This window comes from Lineus longissimus, chromosome 11, assembly GCF_910592395.1.
Source record: "Lineus longissimus chromosome 11, tnLinLong1.2, whole genome shotgun sequence".
Lineage (NCBI taxonomy): Eukaryota > Metazoa > Nemertea > Pilidiophora > Heteronemertea > Lineidae > Lineus > Lineus longissimus.
Window position 1 is genome coordinate 8,383,464 of NC_088318.1, and position 27,697 is coordinate 8,411,160.

Here is a 27,697-nt window from a genome sequence, read left to right on the forward strand (position 1 = left end):
TAACCGTTTATGTCTCGATGTCAGTAACCCTCGTATTTCGTGTGGTCGCCAGGTGTATCTCATCCATGAAGGATTTGACGTTCAGTTGGTTGAATTCGTACGAGTGGCCCACTTTGATGAGTGGTATGTGTTGGTCCCAGACGGTGAGCCTAATCATATCTTTTTCATCAGAAATGTATTTATTGACGAGTAGTAGCTGTGCACCACTTTGTGTCTGACTTGTTTCGTTGTTTGCTTCTTCAGCCACACAATGAGCCCTTGTGTTTATCTTGGTGTTTAATTTCATCGTTTTCGCAGTATATATATCGGTGAAAGTTTGCGCTTGCCTGTACTTGAACCACCTGAAAGAGAAGAATTTTGATCAGTGAAATTATCAATTTTCAATTGAACAATGTATAGTGTTGGAATCAGTAGATCTGCTGCTTTCAATCAGATGTTGTTATACTTACAACGCTGAGATTCCTTCAGACTTCAAACAAATTTGCCAATGATCAGTATAATTTATTGTTTGATTGGCAGACCACGATAATATAGCTATGATGATATGATTGGGTGGTTTGGCAGGGGGCTGGGAGTGATGCTCTAAATAATAATGGTGCTACATTGTTCCAAGGATGACCAACAGCCATTTTGCAAGAAAGTCTTCTCTGATTGGTAGATCGAAGGAAATGGTTGTGCCATTTATGGCAGGCTGCAGAATCAAGCAGAACTAGAATTCCGAAATTTGCTGGTAGCAAATTTGATAGTCCCCAGGTAGTCGTCATGTCAACAGAGTAGAAAGCGAGAACATTTTGCGCCGTCGTATTCCGATTTGACTGGTTAGTGGTGAAATCTGCTTTTACTTTTGCAAATTAACATATTCGTTTTAAAGTTCTAACGTTGTCTGAATTAAAGATGCTTTCCCAATGCTTGACTGGTCCAGCAAGAGGCATTGCCAGGAAAACGTGACGTCATTTTGGCCATTCTTCTTACCGCACGCCCTCCCTCTCCGTAAAACATCCTGACATGGTGTGAAGTGGGAGGGCGCACAATGGGAACCACACTGCCGCGATGTTAATAGTTTCTATTTATAGAATTCAGCGGCAGAGATTTTAAGCACGGAAAAAGTAGATTAACTCGGCTAATCTCAATGGATTTTACCCAGGAATGTTTTCAAGGCGAGAGAAACATCTGATTTAAGTACTGCGCTTATTAGATTACATGTTCATGCCGAAGATTGGCCTAAAACGTGGACGAAAAGAGTGCATTATCGAGTGTTGGAGAGGTCACGTGATTGTACGAGAAACCTGAGCGAAAACAATACTGACTCCAGCTCCCAGAAGGAGGAGCTGGAGTCATAAAAACGCATCTTAAGCATCGAAATATTCTGAATTTTGAAAAATCGTTTTGCGATAGTCCATGAATCGAATTGGGTTTCTTTATAATACCTCCATCGTCCCATTGCTCGACCAACTCCTGAGAATAATGACGTCACGTCTCGCCTCTGCGCATGTCACAGCGCATGTCAGATTGAATCGCGGCTTCGGCATGTTGGGAGAAGACGATCAGACGATCTCAGCAAAAAATGCTTCAAAAGTATCGAAATACTCAGGATTTTTAAAATACTTTGGCGATAGTCCATAGATGGAATTGGGTTTGGTGGTGTAAGGGTGATTGATTTCTGGTTTATTTAGCCGTTTTGCTGGACTACCGCAATAAATGTGTTGGTGGAAGAAAATAACAGTTTCGAGAATTCCAGTGATATCAATATAGTCCCCAGACGGGATCTGGGGCCTATAATGAGGTGCATTGGTTGGTTACGTGCAGGTTAGAAGAGTTTTCCTTAGAAATGTTTTTCTGGCATATATGTAGATTGGTTGACAAACTAGGCTAAGTGAGCATCTACAGGAGTATCACACTTTTGGTGAGGGACAGTAAACTTTGCCTAAGTTGTAGATATCTTGGATTGATATTTGGGTGGTGGGTCTGTGGTTTGTCAAAGAAAGAGACCCCTAGACTTGATTTCTGTTGACATTGACAGTTTGAGGACATGCAGTATAGTGCTGTTGGACAGGAGGTTAGACCAAGCAGCTAGTTGAATTAAAGATGAATGGTTTCAAGGGGATATTAGTTATGAAAGGGCTACAGATTACAGCATGGCACATCAAGTATGGTTGTTTGTGTGCAAATTTGGGTGGCAAGTCCTATTTTGGACAAAATGTGGATTTTCCTTTTTGAAAAGAAGTGACATCTGATTTAGGCAAAGTTTACAATTCTGTAGATTCATTGTTGAATATTTACCTGGCTGCCACAATTTTACTGGCGTATGTGATGTTGATGGTGTGGCTGAAAAGCAAAAAAATGTTTTCTTGTATAAATGTGAATCATCAGGTATTTAACCCTTTAGATCCTAGAGATTTTTGATGGAAATGCCCGTATTTCCCTGGAGGATTTTCGTCTGATGACCTCGCCTCCAACCGCTTCTGAAAATTTCTCCATAATTTTGTACAGCAACATATGAAAATCTACCGTGCATTCAATGCCACTGGTCTTCTAGAACATGGGTCTGGGATATCAGTTCCACGATCTATTCACAGATGGAGTTGGGAATGCTCTGAACTACTTGACCTGACCGGGCGCTAGCGGCCATTCAGGGAAATGTTGACGAAACATTGCGGCCGTGCAGGATCTAAAGGGTTAAGGGATGTTTCTTTGAGTTTCCTTGCAGTTTCTTGGTTGAATTTGAATTGATTATTGGATGATTGGTATTCTGAGATTTCCATTTCAAGCAGCCTAATTTTATTTCACAAAGATGACATTTACTTGAAAATTACTTGGCTGAATGAAGATATCTTGGTCTCATTTTCCTTATAGAAAGATCCTCAATGCACAGATATCAGTGGTTTTGGACTGATGATAAAGGAAATATATGGTTGCGTTTTTCTGGGACACCCTGTATAGGGTAAGATGTCTTCATGCTACTGTTTCTGTCATAGTGTATAGTAGAGGTAGTGTACTTACCTGGATTTTTTTTATTGGCCTTGTCAGGGCTGAATCTTATCTGCAATCCTGCATAACAGGAGAGTATTTGTTAGGGAAAGGTTTTATACAAAATAACACCTTTTCAGGGATGTTTAGGCAAAGAGTATTGAAGTCCCAAGAATGAATGGGGAAGAAATTAATCATTTTCAACCAAGGAAATGTCTCAAAATTACATTATGAAAATGTCAATAAATGGTCATTATGTAATTTTGAGACTTGCTTTGGTTGAAAATGAGAAATGTCTTGACCATTTATTCATGGGACTTGGATACTACAAACAGATATCGGAAGATTGGAAAATATGAAAATCTTGATATTTTGTGATATTTCGCGATATTTTTCATGAATGGAAATGAGATTTCTTTTCAAAATTTGCAGGAAGTTTTAGAATTGTCTAAGGAACAAGAAAGGATAGTTTTGCTTTTGGAGAATCTCTTGGGGAAAATTGGAAAAAAGATGCCTTTGAAAATTGTGTCATTATTTCGGTACATGTACAACATTAAATCGACTATGGTATCATTTCATAGGGAAGAAGCTTCCCCTTTAGTGGTTAAAAGGGCATTTCCAAAGTAGTAGCCATTTTTGAGGCTACGAGTCAAAAGTAGTGTCTTTGTACTTATGGACAAGACTGTACATTGCTTTTGTGTGCAAATGATGTTCTACTTTTGAGCTGTTTCGTCTCCAGGTTTGACAATCACAACTGGAGGTCCTGGTGTGGTGCATTGCATTGACGTGACGTCATGGCTCCACAAATATATGTTTATATAAATTTATTTGTATAAATTTATGATAAAAGAACATACATGTATTATTCCAAGTTCAAGTCAATAGAGTTAGTCTATGTTTTTAAGACAGTTGATGGACTGCGAATGAGCTTAACTCTTTCAGCCCTATGACCGTGTATACACGGATATCTAAACAATTCCCAAATCCTGCACTCGCATATACATGGTGACGCCAAAACCAGTTTCTAGTTCATCATTGACGATCTCAAATGCGATTGGGGCGCCATCTTCAGGTTTCCAATCAAACCAATAGTCTTCTAGGCTTCAAGTAAAAAATCACAGATGATTTTTGGTTTGGTTTGCGTCCACAGGGGGCGCGAGTGTTGAATCAGATTTGCAAGGATTACGTGACAGTCCTAGCCATTTTTTTCCAGCAATTTTTCCTTTAGTTCTTTCTATTTTTGTATATATCATTCTGAATCGTTTTGGACATTTTTCTTTGTATTCTATACTAGTTCTTTATCACTTGTATCAGTTTATAAGGAATAATTCAAGAAATTGTCAAGGAAATAATTTTCATTGCGATGGAACTTGCTTTTGCCAATTATTCGGAAAAAAAAAATTTAAGACAAAAAATGGCAAAATTGAAGACTCAGAAAAATAAACAATACATGGATAATTATAATCTACATATTCCTGTAAGGTAGAGATCAAGACCTTTCTGATGGTGCCTAGCAATTAGTGATAGGGGTAGTATTTTTTTTAAAATAAATTTCCGAAATCCTGATTTTTCCCGAAAATCGGGTAGGATCTGGAAGTTGTTGCGTCAAAATCGGCTAGGGCTGAAAGAGTTAAGAAGTGTGTCCGCATAGCCTTATGAGCATGAGGAGGGGAAGTTTACCTGTGTTTGGTGATTTTGGACTTGATAACTTTTCTGGAGTTGATGGAAGAACTGAAAGGTAAGAGTATGTTATGATTCAATATGAATTTATACTTGATTTGCAGAACACAGCAGCCTTCTCATGTACCAAAAAAATGTGTGATTGTTTGATGTTTGTCTTAGAAATGATTTTGATTCATTTTATCAAAAGAAAAAGAGAAATAGTGAAATATTGGCATCTTTTTGCAATTTTCGTAGAAATATTCCTGTTCAGATCAGGAGCAATCGCTGTCAACTGGGTCAACTTAAGTGCATTTTTTGGTACATAAAAGGCTCCCAAGTTGTGCAAGTGAAGGCATCAGATAGAGGAATATGTTCTTCACCCATATTTCGTGCAATCAAAGATTTTCAAAAGGGAGGCAGAAGAAGTGCCGAAATTATCATTGGATTCAAGTACAAGAATATTTTCTTCAGCTACAGAGAAATTCTGTAGCATTGACATTGATGTAAATTCTTACTTGTGCGTGCTCTGGGGGGTGTTTTCTGGCCAGGCTCTTGTTTGGGGAAAGTATGGGTTGATGAACCTGAAAAATGAATAGTTTGAAATGGTGTCATTTGTTCCAATCCATGGGAGATGTTACGATGAATCCCTGGTCTCTTCCACTTCACAGCTTTGTAACTGTCTTCAATGTATGGCCTAAGATAGCACCCATCAGCATCTGTGTATCAAAGTGTCTCCTTGATCATTTGACTGTTGCACTTGGATGTAGAAGTACATGTATGATAGAAGTAGGCATCATGTGCTTATGGCCTTGACTCTGACTGATTAGAATGAAGTGAGGGGCGGGAAGACAAATATTTCAATTTGTTGATATCTATGTTGATTGCATACCTGTGTGAGCTTTGGTTGGTGCTTTCTGGCTTGGCTCATGTTTGGTGCGAGTATGGGTTGAAGCTGAAAAATAAAGTTTGAAATGGTGTTAAATGTTTCATTCCATGGGAGATGTCAGTATGAATTTCTGGCTTCGTTCATCTCACAACAGCTCTTTAACTGCCTTCAATGTATGGCCTGAGATAGCCCGCATCAGCATTTGTGTGGCAAATCATCTTCTTGTATATAGATGTGGAAGACAAGTCTGATGAAACTAGGCACATCATGTGTTTTTGGTCTTGACTCAGCTACACGTCCTTAATTAGAATGAAGTGTGGGGGGGGGAGAAATTTGTCAATTTGTTGATACTTATGTTGAATGCATACCTGTGTGAGCTTTGGTTGTGTTTTCTGGCTTGGCTCATGTTTGGCGTGAGTATGGGTTGAAGCTGAAAAATGAATAGTTTGAAATGGTGTTATATGTTTCATTCCATGGAGATGTCACGATGAATTTGTGGCTTTCTTTCATCTCACAACATTGTTAAAAACCATTCAGTGGTAGAAGTGGACTCATTAATCATATGTGTGTTCACACAGGAGAAAGGTGATTCAAATGTGATCAGTGTGGCAAAGGATTAGGCATTCATTGCAAAGAGGAAGCTGGTTATATACCACCGAGAAAAATCATATAAATGTGACCAGTGCAGTGATTCATTCATTCATTCATTCAGAGAAGTGTAACCTGGTTACACACCAGCCTATTCACGCAGTAGAAAAAGCATATTCGTGCGACTAGTATGGCAAGCTGCTTACTGAGTATACAACCGTGTATTCACACAGGAGAAAGACCATGTTGATGTGACCAGTATGGCAAGGCATTCATTGAAAAGAAGAAGCTGGTGGTACACCAGCATATTCACACATGGGGAGTGTGACAAGGCATTGAATGTGCCCGAGATAGCCGCCATCAGCGTCTTTGTTCTTGATCGTCTTACTCTTGCATTTGGATGTGGAAGTATTGGTACATGTATGACAAAACTAGGCACATCACATGCTTTTTGTACTGGCTCAGCTAAACTTCCTTCGCCTGGTAATGACCGATGCCTTGCATCAGGTGGTTTGTCTTCAGGTTTGGCAATCACAACTTGAGGTTCTGGTAGTACTGCATGTTGTGGGACCTCTTATAGGTAGGGTGGTGCTGGCAATGCCAAGATTGTAGCACGACAGTATGTGATAAAGTGACTGGTCCATGGCAGAAGTGTCTTTACAGCATAGCATATCACATCAAGGACAGGTTGAAATTATTGTTTTCACCAAGATAAGATATTGTCAAGTACATGAAGACAAAACATCATACCCAGACTTGTATGTGACGAAGGCAGAAGTGTCTTTACAGCATACCATATCACATGCAGGACAGGTTGCGATGATTGTCTTCACCAAGATATGATAATGTCAACTACATTAAGATAATGGGAAGACAAAACATCTCACCCACATATTAGCACCACAGTACCTGATAAAATGACTGGTCTTTCTCATTTATGTAATGGTGTTGGCATTGGTGATACTGGAACAGGTACAATTACAATGAAGTGGAGGGGGGGGGAAATATATCAATTAGTTGGTATCTATGTTAAATGCATACCTGTGCTTGCTTTAGTGCGTGCTTTCTGGGTTGGGTCTTCTTTGGCACGAGCGTTGGTTGAAGGTGAAGATGAAGCTGGAAAATAAATAGCTTAGAATGTGTCATGTGTTTTATTCGATGGGAGATGTCAGAGTGGGTTCAGAATAAGAGAACCACATGAATAGTTTGTGGTGGTGAAATTAGCATTCATTGTTGAATTCATTGTTTGTTTAGCGCCAGGAGAAGAGTGGCTGTGGATAAAATCTGGCTTTCTTCCATCCAGATTCTTCATAACAGTTTTCAATGTATGGCCCACTTAAATTTTTCTGACTCATGGGTACAGGCATGTACCTGTATAAGTCATAGTGCATGTGTATATTTAAATTTGGGAGGCAGGTGACTGGTGACAGGACGGGAAATACAGGAAAATTGAGAATATATCAAAGGAAGACCTTGATTTGTAACAGAAATAATCACCTGAGGATGTTTTTTTAGGAATTCTGTACTTCTTTGATGATACTTGTTCCTTGTTCGAGGGGGTGGAAGTGGTGGCAGATTGAGCAGCAGCTGGAAAGAGATCAGAAATTGCAATTTTGATAATTGGGTAATGATATTTGATGCAAGATACAATGGTTATGATACTGTCAGATGCTTGATTGCTATAATGTACATTGAGGTAGTATAGTAAGACGGTATCACCATTATTCAGTCAGAAGATTTACGAACATGAACAGAAAGTATGCAGATTGTTGACTTCACTCTTGTGGAGATGCAGAATTTGTGTCCTCCTATATCATGGGAGAGGGTGGTGCAGCACTAAACAGATATCTGTTGCTGGAGTATACAGGCTAAGTGGTAGTGCATGTTGCTTAGGATGTAATTTTCCGGACAAAAAGGAAAACCTTAAATTGTTTATGTGAAAAGTGAGTCATAACATAAAGAGAATGTTTGATTTATTGATGTGTGCATAGAGTATACACGTAGTAACAAGAGGCCCAAGGGCCTGGCGCTCAGCTGAAATATATGAACATGGAAAGTACCCGATAGATCTCTTTCAACCTCAGTTTTGTCAATATATCAGGCAAACATACCAAAGTAAAAAGACTTTTAAATGGTGACAAATATGCCACTTATTAGTCAAATCTAAGTGCCTGAGCCAGGCTGACCTTGAAAAGTAGGTCAAATAGAAAGCCCATGTGATATCATGTAAAGGAGACTTATTGTACACCAACCATAAAATTCATGTCACTCTGGATACAGCAAAGGCTTTAAAATAGAAAAAAAAAACCAAGATGGCCGCCCACCAAATTATTCAAAAAAGTAAAGAAAATGTATTTACAAGTGAAAAAAGTAAAAATTAAAAAAAAAAAAAAATTGACCCGAAGTGGGATTGGAACCCACAACCTTCAGAGTCATACAAGAGCGGGAAATTCAAATCAAGCTTAAACTAGGTCAACACAGATTTTGGCTCAGTAACGCCAACTGGTAGTATCAATCAAAACTACTCTTAGTAATTTCAAGACCTACATGCATGCGGTCCTTTTCAACTTTATTTCAAGCTTCTATCTGCTTGAATAAAGCGCCAAAAAATTGTTTTGTGATTTAGGCTTTTTGCCCCCTGGTGGCCAAACTGTTAATCCTGCCGGACCCACACTTGGTCTATTCAGGAGTCCTGAAGGGTCTAAATGGCTTATAGGGAAAATCTATCGCCTATCCGCCATAGTTTTGAAACGTGCCTGTTTAACGGACAGACAGACAGACAGACAGACAGACAGACGGACATTCATTCTACCATTTACTCATATGAATAGCTCAGCTTGTCAGCTGAGCTAATAATAGATGGGGTGCCATGCTTCTTGGATCTACATCTGTACAGTGATAATCACCTTTCATCTTTGTATTGCCTTTGGCGGTAGAATGGGTTGATGGAGCTGGAAGGGTAAATAAAACTTGTGAAAAACATTAGGACATGTCTTCAAATGTTCATGAGAGATATTGAAAGAGCTCCAGTAAGCTACACAAAAAGCTGCAAAAGTTTGGCTCTTGTGGGATTTTAGAATGGACGATAGCCTTCTCTGAGGTTGTGACCATTTTGAGACGTGAAGAAAATGGGTGTGAATATACAGGTGGATCACTGTGTGTAGTCATTAGACGTTGTCGTGGGAATAGAAATGTCATGTAGTGGTAGTATTTCTATTGATGTGCCAGACATGCCAGAGATTGGTAGCACCTGTAAGTCTTGCAGGTGTCGTTTGATTGGAAGTGTCCCTGAGTAGTAAACATCAGGTGGGAACTGTCCTTGGGTAGAAACTGTTTGGATGTCAGATGTTTCAGGATGAAAAATGTTCTAGGGTAGACTAGGAGCATTAAATGTTGGCTATGACAGTATTATTCATCATGACTGTAGATTTCATTACTTACCGGACAAGACAATATCATTTTCCATGTTTTCGAAGATGTCTATGGGTGCTGCAACAGAAGAGTAAGATATATACTAAGATTAGTGCACTTGTATATTTCTGCTTCATAATGGAGCTCATGCTGTTTGAAAATGTTGCACAAGGTAGATTCTCTGACTGTCTGGTTTTTTAATTTTAATTTGAAATCATATACAAAAAATGCATCTTCTGTTTCAATGAGCTGAAATTGTCAGGAACAAATAACATCTCTTAATGAAATGGCCAGGGCCATTGTGCTCACCTCATGTGGAGGAAAGATGGATAAAGAGCATGGTCTTGTGTCATGTAGTGTTAGGTTTGATGTACGTCCAAGCAATTACAATTTCCCCAGAATGGCCAATTTACAGTACATTCGACCTCTGTGACCTTGAAAAGTAGGTCAAATCAAAGAAGACCCGGGTGACACATTGAATGGATGTTAGAATTAGATGTACCTATGATATAAAATTGGTGCCAATCGGGCAAGTCATTACTAGGAATAATGGCATTTTGAAGAATTTAGGATTTGGCCCCCTCCCTGGAGGCCAAACGGCAAATCAGATCGCACCAAACTTCGGTACCTGAGATCACCTGACCAAGGGGTACATGTGTACTTAATTTGTGATCAATAGTCATTGCAGTTAAGAAACATGCCATAGTTACGGCCTGACGGCGAATTTACGCCATTTGACCTCTGTGACCTTGACAAGAAGGTCAAATTAAAAACCTGTGTGACATATACTGTATGGTGGTTAGATGTACCCATGATATCAAATTGGTGGCAATCGGGCAAGAAGTTAAGGAATAATCACATTTTTAAGGTTTTTGGATTTTGCCCCCTGGTGGTCAAGTGGTGAATCATATTGGACCAAACTTTGGTCCCTGAGATCACCTGACTAAGGGGTAAATGTGTACCAAATTTGGTATCAATAGTCATTGCAGTTTAGAAACGTGCCATTGTTACATCCTAACGGCTAATTTACACCATTTGACCTCTGTGACCTTGAAAAGGAGGTCAAATCAAAAACCCGGAGGATATATGATGCACCTTTGCTAGAAGTACCTACCATATTTTTTTCAAAATTTCCCGACTACTATTAAGGGAGATATTGCATATTTTCACTTTTAACATTTGGCCCCCTGGTGGCCAAACCATGAAACGAATCGGACCGAAACTTGGTCTCCCAGGTGTCATTACATAAGGGTACATGTGTACCAAGTTTCAACTCAATAGCTCTAACAGTTACGAAACGTGCCCTGCTAACGGACGACGGACGACGACGACGACGACGACGACGACGACGACGACGACGACGACGACGACGACGACGACGACGACGACGACGACGACGACGACGACGACGACGACGACGACGACGACGACGACGACGACGACGACGACGACGGACGACGGACGCCACGGTATGGGATAAGCTCACCTCTGCTAAGAGGTGAGCTAAAAATCTGATGAGGTGGAAAGACAAATCATACAGCCTAGTTGACAAGTTGATGAAAAAATTCCTTGAGTTGGAGGGTGATTAGGTATTAGTGTCTGTTGTTATTGTGCTCGATAGACAATAGATTGGTTTCGCAGGTGCACGGATAGAGTAACATGAACAATTAGCAGCGGTGACGTCATCGCTACTCGAGGTGTCGTGACGTCGTACGCAACGTCCCTACGCGTAAACGGAGGGAAAAGACGGATAGCGGCTCGATACATATAAACGCAAACGGAAAGCAAATTTGACGAGTTTTCACCGACACAGAAGTCGTACATCCCGAGCAGCACCTGTAATAGTTATTAGGAATATTGTGCTGTAAATAAATGGCTTTTGTAGTCGATATCGCCTATCCATGCAGGCAAATACAGATAATGAAGTTGGGTTGCCACCTAGACTTAAAGGCCATATATCAAGGTTTTTTGCCATTTTCTGCTGTAAGACGATTTCAAAAGTGTACCTAACACTTTATACAATACAGAAAACCAAATGCAATTAGCTCCATTCATTTTGAAGATATAGCCAATTATGTGTTTGACAACTTGATTACCTAATCAGGCTAGCAACTGGCTTGTTAGAGCCAGGCGGCGGGTTCAGCAAAAGTTGTGATGTAGATCAGGTTATCTGTACATGTCATGCAATCATAAAAGCAGGAGGGCCTTAATTAATTATGCACACCTGGAAGTAATGTGTTTCATTCACTATGGTGTATTGTGTGGCTCCGAATTGTGTCAAGGATAGCACAAAGAACAATCGAATGACGGATGGGACCCATTTTCATGAATTTCCAAAGCCAGTTGAACGAGAGAGGAGGAAGCTGTGGATTCGGAAGTGCAAACGTTTGGAGTGTTGGAAGCCTGGGCCTTCGGCCAAACTTTGCAGTGATCACTTTATCCATACGGATTATCACATGAAGCCGGATATCTGCATCCAACTGAATATTAAATGCCACTTGTTAAAAACAGCTGTTCCAACCATGTCAAGGCAGGCTGCCGAGGTCGGTTGTTATACATAATGTGTAGGCCCTATTGGGGCCTGTGATACCGCATAGTGTCTTCTTGTGTTCCAGCCATAGCAAGGTGACAGCGACACAGGTCAGTGTCAGTGACAGCCACTGTCAATGACAATCTGACATCTAGGCCTATCTAACGTTGCACGGCATTATATCGTCACGTCAAGATGATTGTGCATAATACCGTCACTTTTCAATAGTAGTTCAGCGTCATGACATAACTGGCAATACAACACTGACGAGGCGAAACAATATTGTGCAACATTAGTCTGTTCAAAAATCATACATGTTATGCATCTGCAACCGTCTATCAATGTCTTCTTTGCTATATCGGCAGGTCTGCCATGCAAATTGATTAACCACAAATTCTAATCACTTTCGTCCGAATGATCACTCTCATTATGATCTAGTGATATTAATGGCTCGAACATGTACGGCTCAACGTTTAAATATCCTTCTGTATCGACCAAAACATCCTCAAATTCACTGCTCTCACTCTCTGAACTGTATGCGGAAGCCATCTTGCTTTGTTCTGACTGACCTGATCTACGTCATCAAAAAATCCCTAGCGGCCACATGTGGAACTAATCTAAAGTTGTATGTGGTGGGAAATTCAAATAGTTTAAAATTGAAAATTGAAATAACTAAATAATGACTTTATTATTAGAATTTTTTTAATGTCTGGGATCTTGTTTTTTTAACCCTCAACATATTTCATGAGAATCAAGCATGTTTTCAAACCTTGATGGCCTTTAAATGTAACCGCTTTCTCGTGCGCAGCGAAACCGCAGAAATGACGCAGCAGTAAATAAAACGGTTACATCTAGCTAAATGTTCACGTCGCGCTATCCGTGCGCCTGCGAAACCACCCCAACGAGTTTAAGATTGCTTACCTTTTGTATTTGAACTTTCAGTGGTAAATATGATCCTTCTTTGTTTGGAAGGTGCTGGAATAATTGATGCATGCAGCATGAATAATTGTTTAACATGACTTTGGTCTGTTGTGTAGTTTGACTGCAAGGAAATATTTCTTTTATTCATGTGTTAATACTGTCCAGTGTATGTTATGGGAGTTGCAGGGATGACCAAATTTTTGGAGAAGATTGCTTGACATCAGTTTCTACATTACTTACGCGATGACATCTCATCCTCTTCATCATTCCTCCTGCAACGATAGAAAGGTGGTAGTACTGTAACACACGACAATATTCATCTTGGCTGAGCAGAACATCATAACCTCTGACAGAAGAGTTTTTGGAAGCATTAATTAAATAAAGTTTTCAAACTGGTCAACTTCTTGTGAACAGATAAATGCTAGTCTCCAACCTTAATTGATTCATGTGTTGTTTTATTTGCCAATGTCTTGTGTTTCATGAATGCAGCAGTTCTGTCAACAGTTGAGTTGTTGATCTTTTACTAGTTTTTGTAGAGCCTTATTGAGATTGATTTGTGATCTGAATAGAAATTTTTGAATGACTGTGTTTCATAATTGTATTGTTGCAAAATTTGATTAGGAATGAGAATGTGATCTATTTGACGTTTGTCTATGTTGAGAGATAAACAAGTTCTTTTCAAGGCACAAGGTTGCAATTTTCTTTTGTTCTCTAGGATTTGATGGATCTGCATTTAGGTCACCCATGATGAGAGTGTCATTCGTTACATGTTCATGAAGTTTCAAGAAGAGGCCCAAGGGCCTGGCGCTCAGCTGGATGACCTAATAACATAAGTAGTAAATATCGGCTTTATACTACTGTTTGAAGGTCAAGAGAACACGTTATACCACTAAAATTTCCAATGAGGAGCTGCCAGCTGGATGAAATATGATTGAACTAATCAGCCATGGTATGTAAATATTACAGGAGGCAACGGAAGATATCCCTAGTTCAGTATGTTGTATCGGTAGCTTTACAGAAAAGAAGTGTCAGAGAGGATGAGACTTCTCCATGGACAACTGTGGTATGTCCAGGCTGGGTTGTACAGCACAAGGATACAAAATGCTGTCTGTAATTGAGAGGTATCCTGATTTAACAGAGGTCAAAATAAATAGAAATTACCAGTTTGGGACTAACACCACTGTCTTTTTTTTTAATAAGGTAGAGATTACAGGAGTCAACAAAATTAATTTTATTGAGAGAAATTGACCTGTCCTGCAGGTGATTGGAATTTACAATACAAAGGGTCGTTTTTTCATGACATTGTGCTCTACTGCGTATCCCTAGTGAGTCGATCTGGAACCAATCTATCCTTGGCGCAGACAGGTTCACACTGGCTATATCTTGAATAGATCGAATTGCGATGAAAATCTAATGCAATAAAGGAGCAATATCGAAGAGACAAATTAATCAAACCAATTGTCCACAGACTCGGACCCTGAAATGGCACGATGTATGCGTGCATATAAAAGTATATCAATTGGTCCCATAGAGATGATGAGGCAATGTCAATATGCCTTGTTCCTTAGTCAGTAATATGCCCCTTTTTATACGGAGAAGAAGGAGAACCCAGATAGGCCTTCACATGTCGGCTTCCAAATGGCTCGAACCAACTGTACTATCACTACTATAACTTTAAAATGCGTGCTCCTCCTAGTCCTACATGAAGCAATGTCTCAGCCAAAAAGGCAAAGTGAGCAGCTCCTTGGTAAGGCCATGTCAGGTTCCGCGCGCCTCTTCAGATACATCAAGTATTGAAAGCTGTGGTGAGCTGAGCACATAAAAGACCATGGTCACCTTAATTTGAAAATCCCTTCATAATCAAGTGCTACCTCTGACTAAAACAGCACAATAGACCACCAATTTGATCCGGCTCCTAACTGCGGGAAAACCCAAGTCCAGCCACCAAAAGTACCAAAAATACATTTTTGTTTACATTTGAACTGCACACATGCATTTGTTTACAATTTCATTTCCCGCGAAATCTCGAAAATCAGGTGACCTGCAATCGTGGATTGAAAATAACATTAACCTCGGTTCAGCAGGTCAGCAGGTATACCGGCTGTTCCAATCATCCCCCTACAGCCAGCCGTTCAAAAGGTAATGTTATTCACCCCACAGGGAGTGCAAGTAATTGATTAAGCCCCTGCAAAACTTAACAGCAATGGCTTGGCTTCTGTGAGTGGTAAGGAGAATTGACAGTTTTTTTTTATGGGAGTAACATTATTGTGTTGCTTAAAACGTCTACTTTTTACTCATGTAAGAATCGTAGTACTAATAATAACTTCAGCTTATTTTCCAGTTATGATAACACAATAGGCATCTTCATGATCATGATCTTTCTCAAACTAACTGAATGACCTAATCGCCTTGGACGCACAACCTAACCACATATCAATCCGCCCCGGCGATCGACACATCCATTCGATTCGATAACCCTCAATAAATTTTGATAAATAAACTAGAACTGAGATTTTACAGGAGCACCTGTGAATTCATGACTCCAGGGTTGTTTTGAGGGCGATATTGTAAGAGTTGGTCTTGAGTATGGGGACGTGAAGGTCCGTGTGAGGCACCTGGCTGGGGAGAGAAGACTAGTTGAACGATGGGATCATGGAGGTATAAATAATTATTTATACCTCCATGCTGGGATCTGACACGGACACTACTATTGATCTCATTATATGAATACCATTTAATTACAAAAAAGTGAAAACAGATCATATCATATTCCTTGGCATAAATTAAAATAGGTGTGCGGGAACAAGGTTTTTTAGCAGGAGGAAAGCGAGAACATTTTGCGCCGTCGTATTCCGATTTGGCTGGTTAGTGGTGAAATCTGCTTTTAATTTTGCAAATTAACATATTCGTTTTTATAGTTCTAACGTTGTCTGAATTAAAGATGCTTTCCCAATGCTTGACTGGTCTGGCAAGAGACATTGCCAGGAAAACGTGACGTCATTTTGGCCATTCTTCTTACCGCACGCCCTCTCTCTCCGTAAAAGTTCCTGACATGGTGTGAAGTGGGAGGGCGCACAATGGGAACCACACTGCCGCGATGTTAATAGTTTCTATTTATAGAATTCAGCGGCAGAGATTTTAGGCACGGAAAAAGTGGATTAACTCGGCTAATCTCAATGGATTTTACCCAGGAATGTTTTCAAGGCGAGAGAAACATCTGATTTAAGTACTGCGCTTATTAGATTTCATGCTCAGGCCGAAGATTGGCCTAAAACGTGGACGAAAAGAGTGCATTATCGAGTGTTGGAGAGGTCACGTGATTGGACGAGAAACCTGAACAAAGTTTTCGTGCTTTTAGCTGTCAACATCAATGGCTATAATATACTCCTGCAGAATAGTAGAACTAATAGAACTAATTTCCGAAGTTTCCAATAGTTTGAACAGAAATCAGAACATCACCCATCAGCTGGACTCAGATCTGCATAAATTACGATAAATAATGAGGTCGTCGCTTCAATTTCGCAAAGAAAGTTGACTCCATTCGAAGGTTGTTTTGACCAAATTCTGTTGAACTCATCGTTATGAGGGCATTTGAACACATTCTCGTTGATCTTTTCTATAAACGTGTGAAGTTTCGTACCAAAATACGTTTCCGTAAAGGCTTAAAAAAGAAAATTTGTCACTTACAAAATCATCGCTCCGGTAGAAATAAAAAGGTCACCGCCATTTTCTTGATGATAGTTCTCGATGTAACCTCGGCGGGAAATTTAAAGCGGGGTCATCCGGGGTCAAACAACAGTTTTGCTCACTACCGCCAACTGGTGATATAAATCGACACTAATCTATTTTATATCAAAACTTCTGTATCATGAAGACCTTTTCAACTTTATTTCAAGCTTTTATCTGCTGGAATAGAGCGTCAAAAAATTGTTTTTTCATTTACGCATTTTGCCCCCTGGGGAGCTGAATTTGAGTCGAATCGCCCAAATTTTTTTCCGTAAGCAACATTTTCTGACCACACCGGAAAGTAAAATTTGAAGCAGATAAGAGCTTCAGACGAAGATTAATGTTGACTGTTGTGTGTTATTTTTTAGGTACCATTATACTGCTTAGGTTCATGGATGTTTTTTGACTAATAATCTGTTAGTTTTTTAAGTGGGAGAAACGACAGTCAGATAAAATTGAGAAAGTGTGCGCATACTCTTTTAAATCGGTAAATTTGTGAAGAAAAATCAGTTGAAACAAAAAACTTGTCATTTTATTTTATAGTTTAAACCAAGAGGTCCTCAGCAACAAAGTTTTAGGCAAATCTGAGTTATTTTATATCATTTCATATGCTGTCATTGGTTCACTGTCCCGTACATAACCTGGAAGAAACCATAGACTTCAAACTGATATAAATTGTCAATAGAAAATAGTATTCAAATTCCGTCTTCAGTTCCTTTGTCCTATGATGTGTACAGTTTGATTCAGAATAGAATTACTCATAATTGGGAGGGTAAAATTTTTGACTCCCTGGTTGACGCAAAGCGCCACTGATCTTGAAACACCCCATAACTTTAACTCGCTCAGATCATAACAAATCAGGCCTCCTGAACTTACCGCCGCCAAATCTGCTAATGGGTCAGATATCAACATTCTAGGTAAAGTCACCTTAGGCTTAGATTTACATGAATTGAGATTGAATCATGAGGTGTTCATTGCTGATCCACTATCAGCAGATATCATTCTTGGAATGGATTTCCTATCCGACAGCAAAAGTTTGATGAACTTTGATGACAACACTCTGACAATTCCTGGCATGGGGATCATCCCTTTGCAGGATAAGAAAAACTTGAGAGGCGCTTTTTTAACTCACTGCAACCCGTACTGTCGAGCTTCCACCTAAATCACAAACGGTGATACAAGCTTCTCTTCCAGACGGTGAAGGTTTAATTATGCCAGATCAAAACTTGCACCCGCGCTATCAGGTGTTAGCTGCAAAAGTTCTAGCAAAAGTTACAGATGGGAAGGTCCCATGTCTCTTGTTGAATCCAAATGACATGCCAGTCAAAATCTATCGGTGCAGTAACTTAGGTTACCTGTCGTGTCAAGCTGTTGATGTTGTCTCTGTGATAGAAAATGATGAGGAGGTGACAACCAACACTCATGTCAATCATGTCCATAGGCTTACTTCAAAAGCTTACAAACTCAAACAAGCTAAGGATGGTACAAACTTGAAAGCTAAATCAAACCTTGCCAGAGAACTTCCAAAAGTAGATTTTTCAAAATCTAACATCACTGATACCCAGAAGGATGAACTTAGGGAACTCTAATCTGAATACAGAGATGTGTTCGCAAACACTGATGCGGATATAGGCTGCACTTCCATTGCCAAACTCCACATTGACACTGGCAATGCACAACCGATCAAACAGAGACCATATAATACTGGTCCGATTCAAGAAAAGATAATTGGTGCGCATGTTAAGAAAATGGCAGATCAGAAAATCATTAGGCCTTCAACTTCACCATGGTGTTCACCGGTCATTCTTGTCAAAAAGAAAGATCCAACAGGTGATCCAAACAATCCAGATAACTTCCGGTTCTGCATAGACTACCGCAAGTTAAATTCCCAAACGATCAATTCGCCTAGTTCCTACAATTTGCCTCTTATTTCGAACACTATCCAATCCTTGGGAGAAACAAAGGCAAAATATTTCACAAGTCTTGACCTTCGTTCCTCATACCACCAATTTGAGCTTGATGAAGAATCACAACCTAAGACTGCATTTGGTACAGTAACAAATGGATTTTGGGAGTTCGAGACTGTGTCTTTTGGACTAACTTCCACTCCGACCTTCTTCCAAAGGTCTATGGAAAATTTGCTAAAAGGTCTTCCTTGTGCAAATCACATCCTGATCTACATTGATGACATTTCGGTGTGCTCAGCTACATTCGAAGCTCACATGAAACACTTGACGCAGGTCTTTAGCAAACTGCGTGAAGCAGGCCTAACCTTGAAACCATCCAAATGCTTCTTCGCCAGGGAATCTGTTCGATACCTTGGCTTCATTGTCTCTGCCGATGGCATCCGCCCAGATAAGGAAAAGGTCAAAGCAATTGCTGAATTTCCACCAATCAAATCAGTGAAAATGTTGAAATCATGGCTAGGTATCACAAACTACTATAGACGTTGGATAAAAGGTTACGCCGATATTGCAGCACCATTGAATCGTCTGCTGAAGAAAAATGTTGAATTTGAATGGTCACCGGATTGTGAAACAGCTTTTCGTAAGCTACAACAGTGTCTTCTGAGTGAACCCATACTAGCGTATCCTGACTTCACCAAGAAATTCATAATTCAGGTAGATGCCTCCGATGTTGGTTTAGGGGCGGTGCTCTGCCAGGATTATGATGGCAAGGAACGCGTTGTGAGCTATGCTGCCAGAACTCTAAACCCGGCAGAAACACGATACTCAGCTACAGAGCGTGAGTGTATTGCAATGCTGTTTGCGACCAAGACCTTTCGACCATTTATCTTTGGACAAAAATTCACCTTGGTTACAGATCACAACAGTTTGCGTTGGGTCCTGTCACTCAAGGATCCATCGGGTAAACTTGCTAGATGGAGCCTGCAACTCCAAGACTTGGACTTCGATGTCATTCACAAACCAGGTATTGCAAACACCAATGTTGATGGTCTTTCCAGAATGACTGAAAAGAAACCTCCGTTTGATCCAAGTGCGTCCAGAATCCCGCCAAGAATCAATGTCATCCAGAACCAATTTGATATGCAAAAGGCCCAATCAACTAATCCTTTCTGTTCTCAGTACATCATATTTCTGACAGATAAAACCCTGTCTCCCGATGATAAGGTTGCACGCCAAATTGCGTTGACGGCAGACCACTATACCCCAAGAGATGGTCTGCTGTACCGGATCAAACTGAAAGGCAAATCTATCACCAATGAAAATCTCCAGCTCGTCGCACCCCAGTGTATTCAGAATGACATATTAAAGGAAACTCATGATGTAACGGGTGCACATGTAGGCTTAGCTCGAACATATGATCTGATTCGCAGTCGATATTACTGGGAAAACATCTACAATGATGTCGATCACTATGTCAAAAGTTGTGTAAAATGCCATAAGCGTAAGATTCCTAGAAATAGACGCAAAGCGCCACAAACTCCGATTCCACCAGCAGTTAGACCATTTCAACGTGTTGCAATCGATTGTGTTGGACCAATGCCTAAGTGCAAAGACACTAATGAAAGATACCTTGTTGTCTTCTCTGACTACCTCACCAGGTGGCCAGAGGTCTTTGCAACAAAGAATATTGAAGCGATCACCATTGCAAAATTGCTAGTTGATGAGATTATTCCCAGACATGGGGCTCCTGAGACCGTTCTGTCTGATCTTGGTTCCACCTTCACCTCGGCACTTGTTACAGAAGTCTGCAGATTAGCGAAAATTGACAGGCTTCGTACATCATCATACCATCCTTGCACGGATGGATTGGTTGAACGCTTGAATGGTTCACTTGTTCAAATGTTGTCAATGTACACCAACTCACATCATAACAACTGGAGTTCATACATCCCAGCTGTTCTGTTTGCATATCGGATCTCAAGGCAGGAAAGTACAAAATACAGTCCATTTCAGCCTCGTCTTCCGCTAGATACTGCATTGTTGAAACCACTTGATGGTTATTCCGGTCAGAAGAATATTTAACTGAGATAATGGACAAATTCAAAGTCATTCACAAAGAGGCTAAGGATAATGTATCCACTGCACAATTCAAGATGAAAGCAAGACATGATGCTAAACGTAATGCGCAGGCACCATTGTTCAAAGTAGGGGATAAGGTACTCTTGAAAGTACCAAGGATTAAACCAGGGTTATCTAAGAAATTCAAAGGCCTTTTCAGAGGTCCGTACATCATATCTGAAATATTACCCAACGGAGCAACCTATAGATTGAAACACTTATCAGGTCAACCAGTAACTAATACGTGTCATGCTGACCGATTGAAACCATACACGGAGAGAGTAGTGAAGGCTGCTGTGCCACAGCCTCCTCAGGCCAATGCGCCACCCGACACTTCTGATGATGAATATGAAGAGGTTGAGTCAGATACCGATGATGATGATATGGATGATACGCCTGACGTCGGCAGGACGTACACCATAGAGAAAATTCTCAACTGTAGAGTTGTGAATGGGGAAAAACGCTATTTAATCAAATGGTTAGGTTATAATAGGCACCACAACACCTATGAACCGGCACGGAATATTCTTAATAAACAACTGATCGCTGATTTCGAAAACACCCACACAGGCAACAAGAAATCAACCTCCAAATAGGTTCTTCACAGTCTGGCCTGTACCCCACTTGCCCAACCCTAGCGGAACAAAACTATGACTAAATGGGGAGGGAATAATCAAATTTGATTTAAATAATTTTGGACTGAAATTATTAAGTGAATTAATTGCTCTTCTAAACGATATTAAACGTAAGGTTGCTTGCAGAATATTTAAATGAAGTGCTGAAAACAGTGTTATGGTGTGCCGTGTGTGCTAAAAGACAATGGCTTATATCATAGAACTATATTATTCGTGTGCTATATACATATAAAGGACTTATATCTAATCGTATCAATGGACGGATTCATGGATATGACAGAAAATACAACTGGACTTCGATTATCGACGAGAGACGCGGTATTCTGGGCTTGATCGGGTCTCCGTCAAAAGAACCCGAACTCGGCTAGGCGACCGGAGTCTCTCGTCTTGTGCACCTGTTCTTTGGAACGCCCTCCCTGGCCACGTCAAGGCATGCCAAAATATCACCAGTTTCAAACTTCAGCTAAAGACGTGGCTTTTTAAGAAGCACTTCTCTGAATGATGTTTTCGGTTTTGAACGGGGTGGCACCTTGATCAGGCTCATGGAAAGGCGCCGCCTATAAATGCTTTTCATTCAATTCAATTCATTCTAACACTATATTTACGTCGTGTGAGACTGTTTAATTGTTCTTATAATCGCTAGCTAGCCATTCATATTATCCACCATGCCCTGCATATCTTTGTGTCGCATATTAATTCGTATATATCATATAATGAACATTAAAGGCCATATATCTAGGTTTTTTGCCATTTTCTGCTGTAAGACGATTTCAAAAGTGTACCTAACACTTTAAACAATACAGAAAACCAAATGCAATTAGCTCCATCCATTTTGAAGATATAGCCAATTATGTGTTTGACAACTTGATTACCTAATCAGGCTAGCAACTGGCTTGTTAGAGCCAGGCGGCGGGTTCAGCAAAAGTTGTGATGTAGATCAGGTTATCTGTACATGTCATGCAATCATAAAAGCAGGAGGGCCTTAATTAATTATGCACACCTGGAAGTAATGTGTTTCATTCACTATGGTGTATTGTGTGGCTCCGAATTGTGTCAAGTAGCACAAAGAACAATCGAATGACAGATGGGACCCATTTTCATGAATTTCCAAAGCCAGTTGAACCAGAGAGGAGGAAGCTGTGGATTCGGAAGTGCAAACGTTTGGAGTGTTGGAAGCCTGGGCCTTCGGCCAAACTTTGCAGTGATCACTTTATCCATACGGATTATCACATGAAGCCGGATATCTGCATCCAACTGAATATTAAATGCCACTTGTTAAAAACAGCTGTTCCAACCATGTCAATTGCATTTAATGCCCGAGGCTGCCGAGGTCGGTTGTTATACATAATGTGTAGGCCATATTGGGGCCTGTGATACCGCATAGTGTCTTCTTGTGTTCCAGCCATAGCAAGGTGACAGCGACACAGGTCAGTGTCAGTGACAGCCACTGTCAATGACAATCTGACATCTAGGCCTATCTAACGTTGCACGGCATTATATCGTCACGTCAAGATGATTGTGCATAATACCGTCACTTTTCAATAGTAGTTCAGCGTCATGACATAACTGGCGATACAACACTGACGAGGCGAAACAATATTGTGCAACATTAGTCTGTTCAAAAATCATACATGTTATGCATCTGCAACCGTCTATCAATGTCTTCTTTGCTATATCGGCAGGTCTGCCATGCAAATTGATTAACCACAAATTCTAATCACTTTCGTCCGAATGATCACTCTCATTATGATCTAGTGATATTAATGGCTCGAACATGTACGGCTCAACGTTTAAATATCCTTCTGTATCGACCAAAACATCCTCAAATTCACTGCTCTCACTCTCTGAACTGTATGCGGAAGCCATCTTGCTTTGTTCTGACTGGCCTGATCTACGTCATCAAAAAATTCCTAGCGGCCACATGTGGAACTAATCTAAAGTTGTGTGTGGTGGGAATTGAAATAACTAAATAATGACTTTATTATTAGAATTTTTTTAATGTCTGGGATCTTGTTTTTTTAACCCTCAACATATTTCATGAGTATCAAGCATGTTTTCAAACCTTGATATATGGCCTTTAACTCGTATATATTTAACGAATTCATCAATAACATCAGGAGCAGTCAGCAGCCAGATCCTCTAACTCGTTAGGATCATCTTCGTCGATGATGTTACGCCTGCAAATTACACAGCAGTACGTGTTACTCAAGAGGAACATCATAGGATAACGTTATCGTAAGAGCTGAACGTCCATGCCGCTGATACCAAACAAATGGATTATTTTACGGCTTCAGAGATGACACAATCTCTGTAAGCACCACAACAAGACCAGCAACTCCACACCACTCATGGTGTACGAACTCTCATATAGTTATGAACTGTACTAGGTGTTTCACTAGCAATCTGGACATTTTAAATTGACATTTCCTTTCATTAGCATCTTTTGATTGCAGCATTTACACAAACATTGTTATTCATCAGGAGATGAATGTTTATTTAGTAAGGGAGTGATGATACGAAGATATTCGATCATTAACCATTCAATAATTAACGTTTTGGACTTTCAGTCATTTAGAATACTAGCATATACCCATGGAGCGGGCAAAGTTGAAATGTAATATACATTAGTTAAATGGGCACGATGATTGAACTACATTAAATTTCTAACGTTACTGAAGTTTTATTAAAGGTTAAACACGAAATGAACTGCATTTGGGGACTTATTGCTGCTATCTACATGCAACCCCCAATAGATTGATTGGAGTACGCTATTTTGCACAATGCATTGAGACCAGTGACAGCAGGTCCTGTTCCGAATAAGGGCCTCACATATTAGGCATATCACCTACCCACTCCCGTACCCAATGCCACTGTCGGACCAAAGCCAGGCGCATGGAGAGATGCAGAACGCAATTTAAACTGTCAACATCAATCAGTAAAGAATAAATCAAAGAGCAAGCGCTGGCCACTGTACATATTTTGTCCATCCTGGCATAACTGTTTATTGATACCCTGACTGCATGTTCCGGTAGGCCACCCTGCAGAATTTGCCTTATCACTCCGGTCAGTGTTTCTCGAATAGAACTAAAATAGAATAGGCTAATCATTAATCTCCCTGCTAATACCCTGCACCATGGACCAGGTTGTATAGCACTACATACGTGCTGGAAGCTAATATTGATGTGGCAGGGAGAATATGCGTGAAGTTTGTGTATGCTTTTGAGAATGAACGGAGCTCTCCAGTCGACGTGCTCTCTGAAAAGTTGTTATTTATTCCAAAACCACCAAGATATTCGACGTATGACACCCTCAGTGACACTCTTACTTATGATCCACACCTACGAAGCCAAAAGTTGCAAGAATTCGACGCATTTCCGAGGCCCAATTTTGAAACAAAAATCGCCTCCTATCTAGCGGCCACAACGCGCATTATAGTATAGATAGCAAAGAGTTAAACTGATAAAGTAAGTTCATGCTGAACCCAAAATGTACTCCTATGGTGTTGAGTCAAGGCCGGATCTTTGTTCCTAATCTTTTCCTGTTTGTGTTTACACATCTGACTTTGATTGATGACATTGCTAATACGCCACGCGCTGGTTCCTCGAAGTCGATCCAAAACGCCCGGCTTTGCGCGGTGTCTCAACTGGTCAAGTTCCTAGAAGTACTAGGTTCATGATGATGCATCATATTATTAGCCTCGCTGTTGCATGTATTTTAATTGTAGTTATGTTTAGGGCAAGGGTTCAAAGCTAGTATCTTCCAAGAATTACTCTGATGACAACATTTATGTTAAGATCTTTCGCCAACTCAATTCCTTGAATTGAGTTCTGTTTTGGTCATTGGTTCCCTGAATCGGAACCCTGAAATTGTATTTAATGCCAGCTTTATCCCTTGTTCTGAAAGTTCAACCATAGCCATTGTAGCCTCCATGTTAGCTGCCAGATCCATAGAATTAGATGTTGGACTCTGCATTAATTAATCAATAAAAACTGGATCTGGAATACTTTGTGCCTCTTACGTGAATTGCTACGACCTGTGACATTGAAACGACGATCCCGTTATCAATATCCACGACTATTTTCAGCCAATCAAATCGATCGAGTACTTTGCACGGACTATCCTGGGCGAAAGTTTTCTCTCACTTAGCGTTAAATGAAATGGCCAGGGCCATTGTGCTCACCTGTCGATATGAAAGGGAGAGTTTGAGGAAGAACTTGTCAATTTTAGGGGTTAATCATGCAATAGTTGTGGGATGGTGTGGTTTGTCTTAAACGAAAATCGACTGGAGCTCTGATGTTGGATGGGAGATGCAAGGTTTTTGTTTGATTCTGAATTGAGTGTAGCTCAGCCCTTCTCCCCAGGTGATCTCTGATTGTCATGTGGTCACTGATAATGTTGAAATCCAGCAGTCAGCCATCATGTCCCGACCATGCATGCATGCCATCACTGTTATACTGATATAGAGTAGGCTATAGTATAACATATGAAAATTAGGGTCCCGAAATTAGATTCAAAAATCGGCCCAATAGTTTTTGCACAGCGACCCAAAAGGGCAGTGTCAGTGACATTTACTTATGAATCCGACTATAGGCTGCCCTAACTATAAAAGCACTGATGACAGCTGTGCTACACTTTCATCATTATCATCATCTACTTTAGTCAACCAGCTCAGATGACCTTTCTTGGGCCAGTGATCGGTAACGGTGAACTCCTTCCGACCCAACAGGCAAATGTTTACATTAGTGTCTCCGTGTATCATGGATTCATGTGTATACTAACACCGTTGTTGTGTTGACACACTGACTGACTCTGACTGTGTACATTTCTACAGCGACGAAAACGATCACAAAAATGGTTCTTTTTAAGCACTCGTGACATGTTTACAAAAATTAAAGCAAGTGTTTTTAGTAGAAGTTTACCTAATGAGTAGTGTCTGGGTGATTATAAACCATTAACTTGTGTTTAAAAGCCCACATTGTAACGAAAGGTTCCGGCTTGACGCTAATCTCCAATGACGGCAGCAGCCATTTTGCCATACTCTCGAAACTTTGGGATCATCAAATACAATGGAAATCACATAATTTCTGACACACACTGCTAAAATTCATCATTTTATTGTTCTTTAACAGTATTATTACGCCACCCCGATTCGCAAGGCAGCTTGTATTAACTGGCTCTGCATTGACTATCCCCATTCCAAGCCGAAGAACAGTGTGACAAGTTTCTCATTTTACCTTCCAATCACAGTCAAAATTTTCTAAAACAACCGGCAATGAGGACAAACTAATAATCTCAAACCAATCACAAGAATGTAATCAACACATACGACCTCATCCGAAGAGCGGATGATTAAGTTTTAGCATTGATTCAAGGTGATTTAATTCCTTCTTCGTCTCGCTTCAAATTCATAAAATGGCTGTCTTCCATACTTGTAGTATGCAGATCTAGTGGCGCAGTCATGGCAGTACAACACTGCGCATCTGGGATACCCCGACGGATTGCCTCGAACCGCGAAATTCAAAATGCTGGCAATGTGCCAACTGACATTTTTGCACAATACCGCCACCTAGTGATATGAAACGAAATTAATCTATTTAATATCGAAACCTCTATATCAGGCCGACCTCTAAAACTTCATTTCAAACTTCAATCTGCTGGAATAAAGAAAATGGGCTTTTTTAACCTTGACCTACTTATACCTGAATAGTAGGTCACACTGACCTAAATCTGTGTCAACATGTAGAGATGCCCAATAGGTGTCTACATATCAAATTTAGAGAGTCTATGACCAATAGCAAAAAAACGTGCCATGATCAAAGAAATTTTAGAGTTCGACCTCTGTGACCTTGAAATGAAGGTCAAATCAAAAACCCGTGTGATATGTGATGTACCTTTATTAGATACACCCACCATAAAATTTTCATCGCTCTAGCTTTAACCATAAGCTTCAAAATTACAAAAATAGGTTTTCATAGAGCACCCCCTATATGGCAGACCAGCAGTCAAATTGCGCTGATTTTCATTCTGAAGGAAGGTCTTGCCTAGGGGTACCCACACACCAAGTATGAACTTTCTGGGTCAAGCGGTTAAGAAACGTGCCACGATTTTGTCAAAAGTTAACGACGGACGACGACGGACGCCAGACGCCGCGGTATCGTATAAGCTCACCTGACAGGTGAGCTAAAAAGTGTGGCATAGAGTACCATCGGCTGCATTTCACCGTCTATAATAGACACTATGATATATGTTTTCGAAATGATTTGGCGACATTCTGTATTTGAAATCTTTGGGCAATTTATACTTCGGTGATTAGAAGTAATCCTTGAGCTTCCTTCGCCCCATCATC

General features: G+C 40.3%; 2 protein-coding genes across 2 annotated transcripts; one reads left to right on the forward strand and one right to left on the reverse strand.

Annotated features, from left to right (window-relative positions):
* Positions 1-308: 308 nt before the first annotated feature.
* Positions 309-16,676, reverse strand: LOC135496039 (mucin-5AC-like). Its single transcript, XM_064785147.1, has 14 exons — positions 16,653-16,676; positions 13,206-13,237; positions 12,966-13,019; positions 9,545-9,592; positions 9,010-9,054; positions 7,601-7,690; positions 7,145-7,219; positions 5,884-5,945; positions 5,519-5,581; positions 5,145-5,210; positions 4,648-4,698; positions 3,001-3,048; positions 2,281-2,325; positions 309-341 (listed from the first exon to the last, which is right to left on the reverse strand). The coding sequence occupies exons 1-12, from the start codon at positions 16,658-16,660 to the stop codon at positions 3,037-3,039; spliced, it is 606 nt and encodes a 201-aa protein (XP_064641217.1). The 5' UTR covers positions 16,661-16,676; the 3' UTR covers positions 309-341; positions 2,281-2,325; positions 3,001-3,036.
* Positions 16,677-20,688: 4,012 nt separating this feature from the next.
* LOC135495243 (uncharacterized) lies at positions 20,689-21,312 on the forward strand. Its single transcript, XM_064783703.1, has one exon. It carries the CDS (start codon positions 20,689-20,691, stop codon positions 21,310-21,312), a length of 624 nt encoding a protein of 207 aa, XP_064639773.1.
* The last annotated feature ends 6,385 nt before the right edge of the window (positions 21,313-27,697 follow it).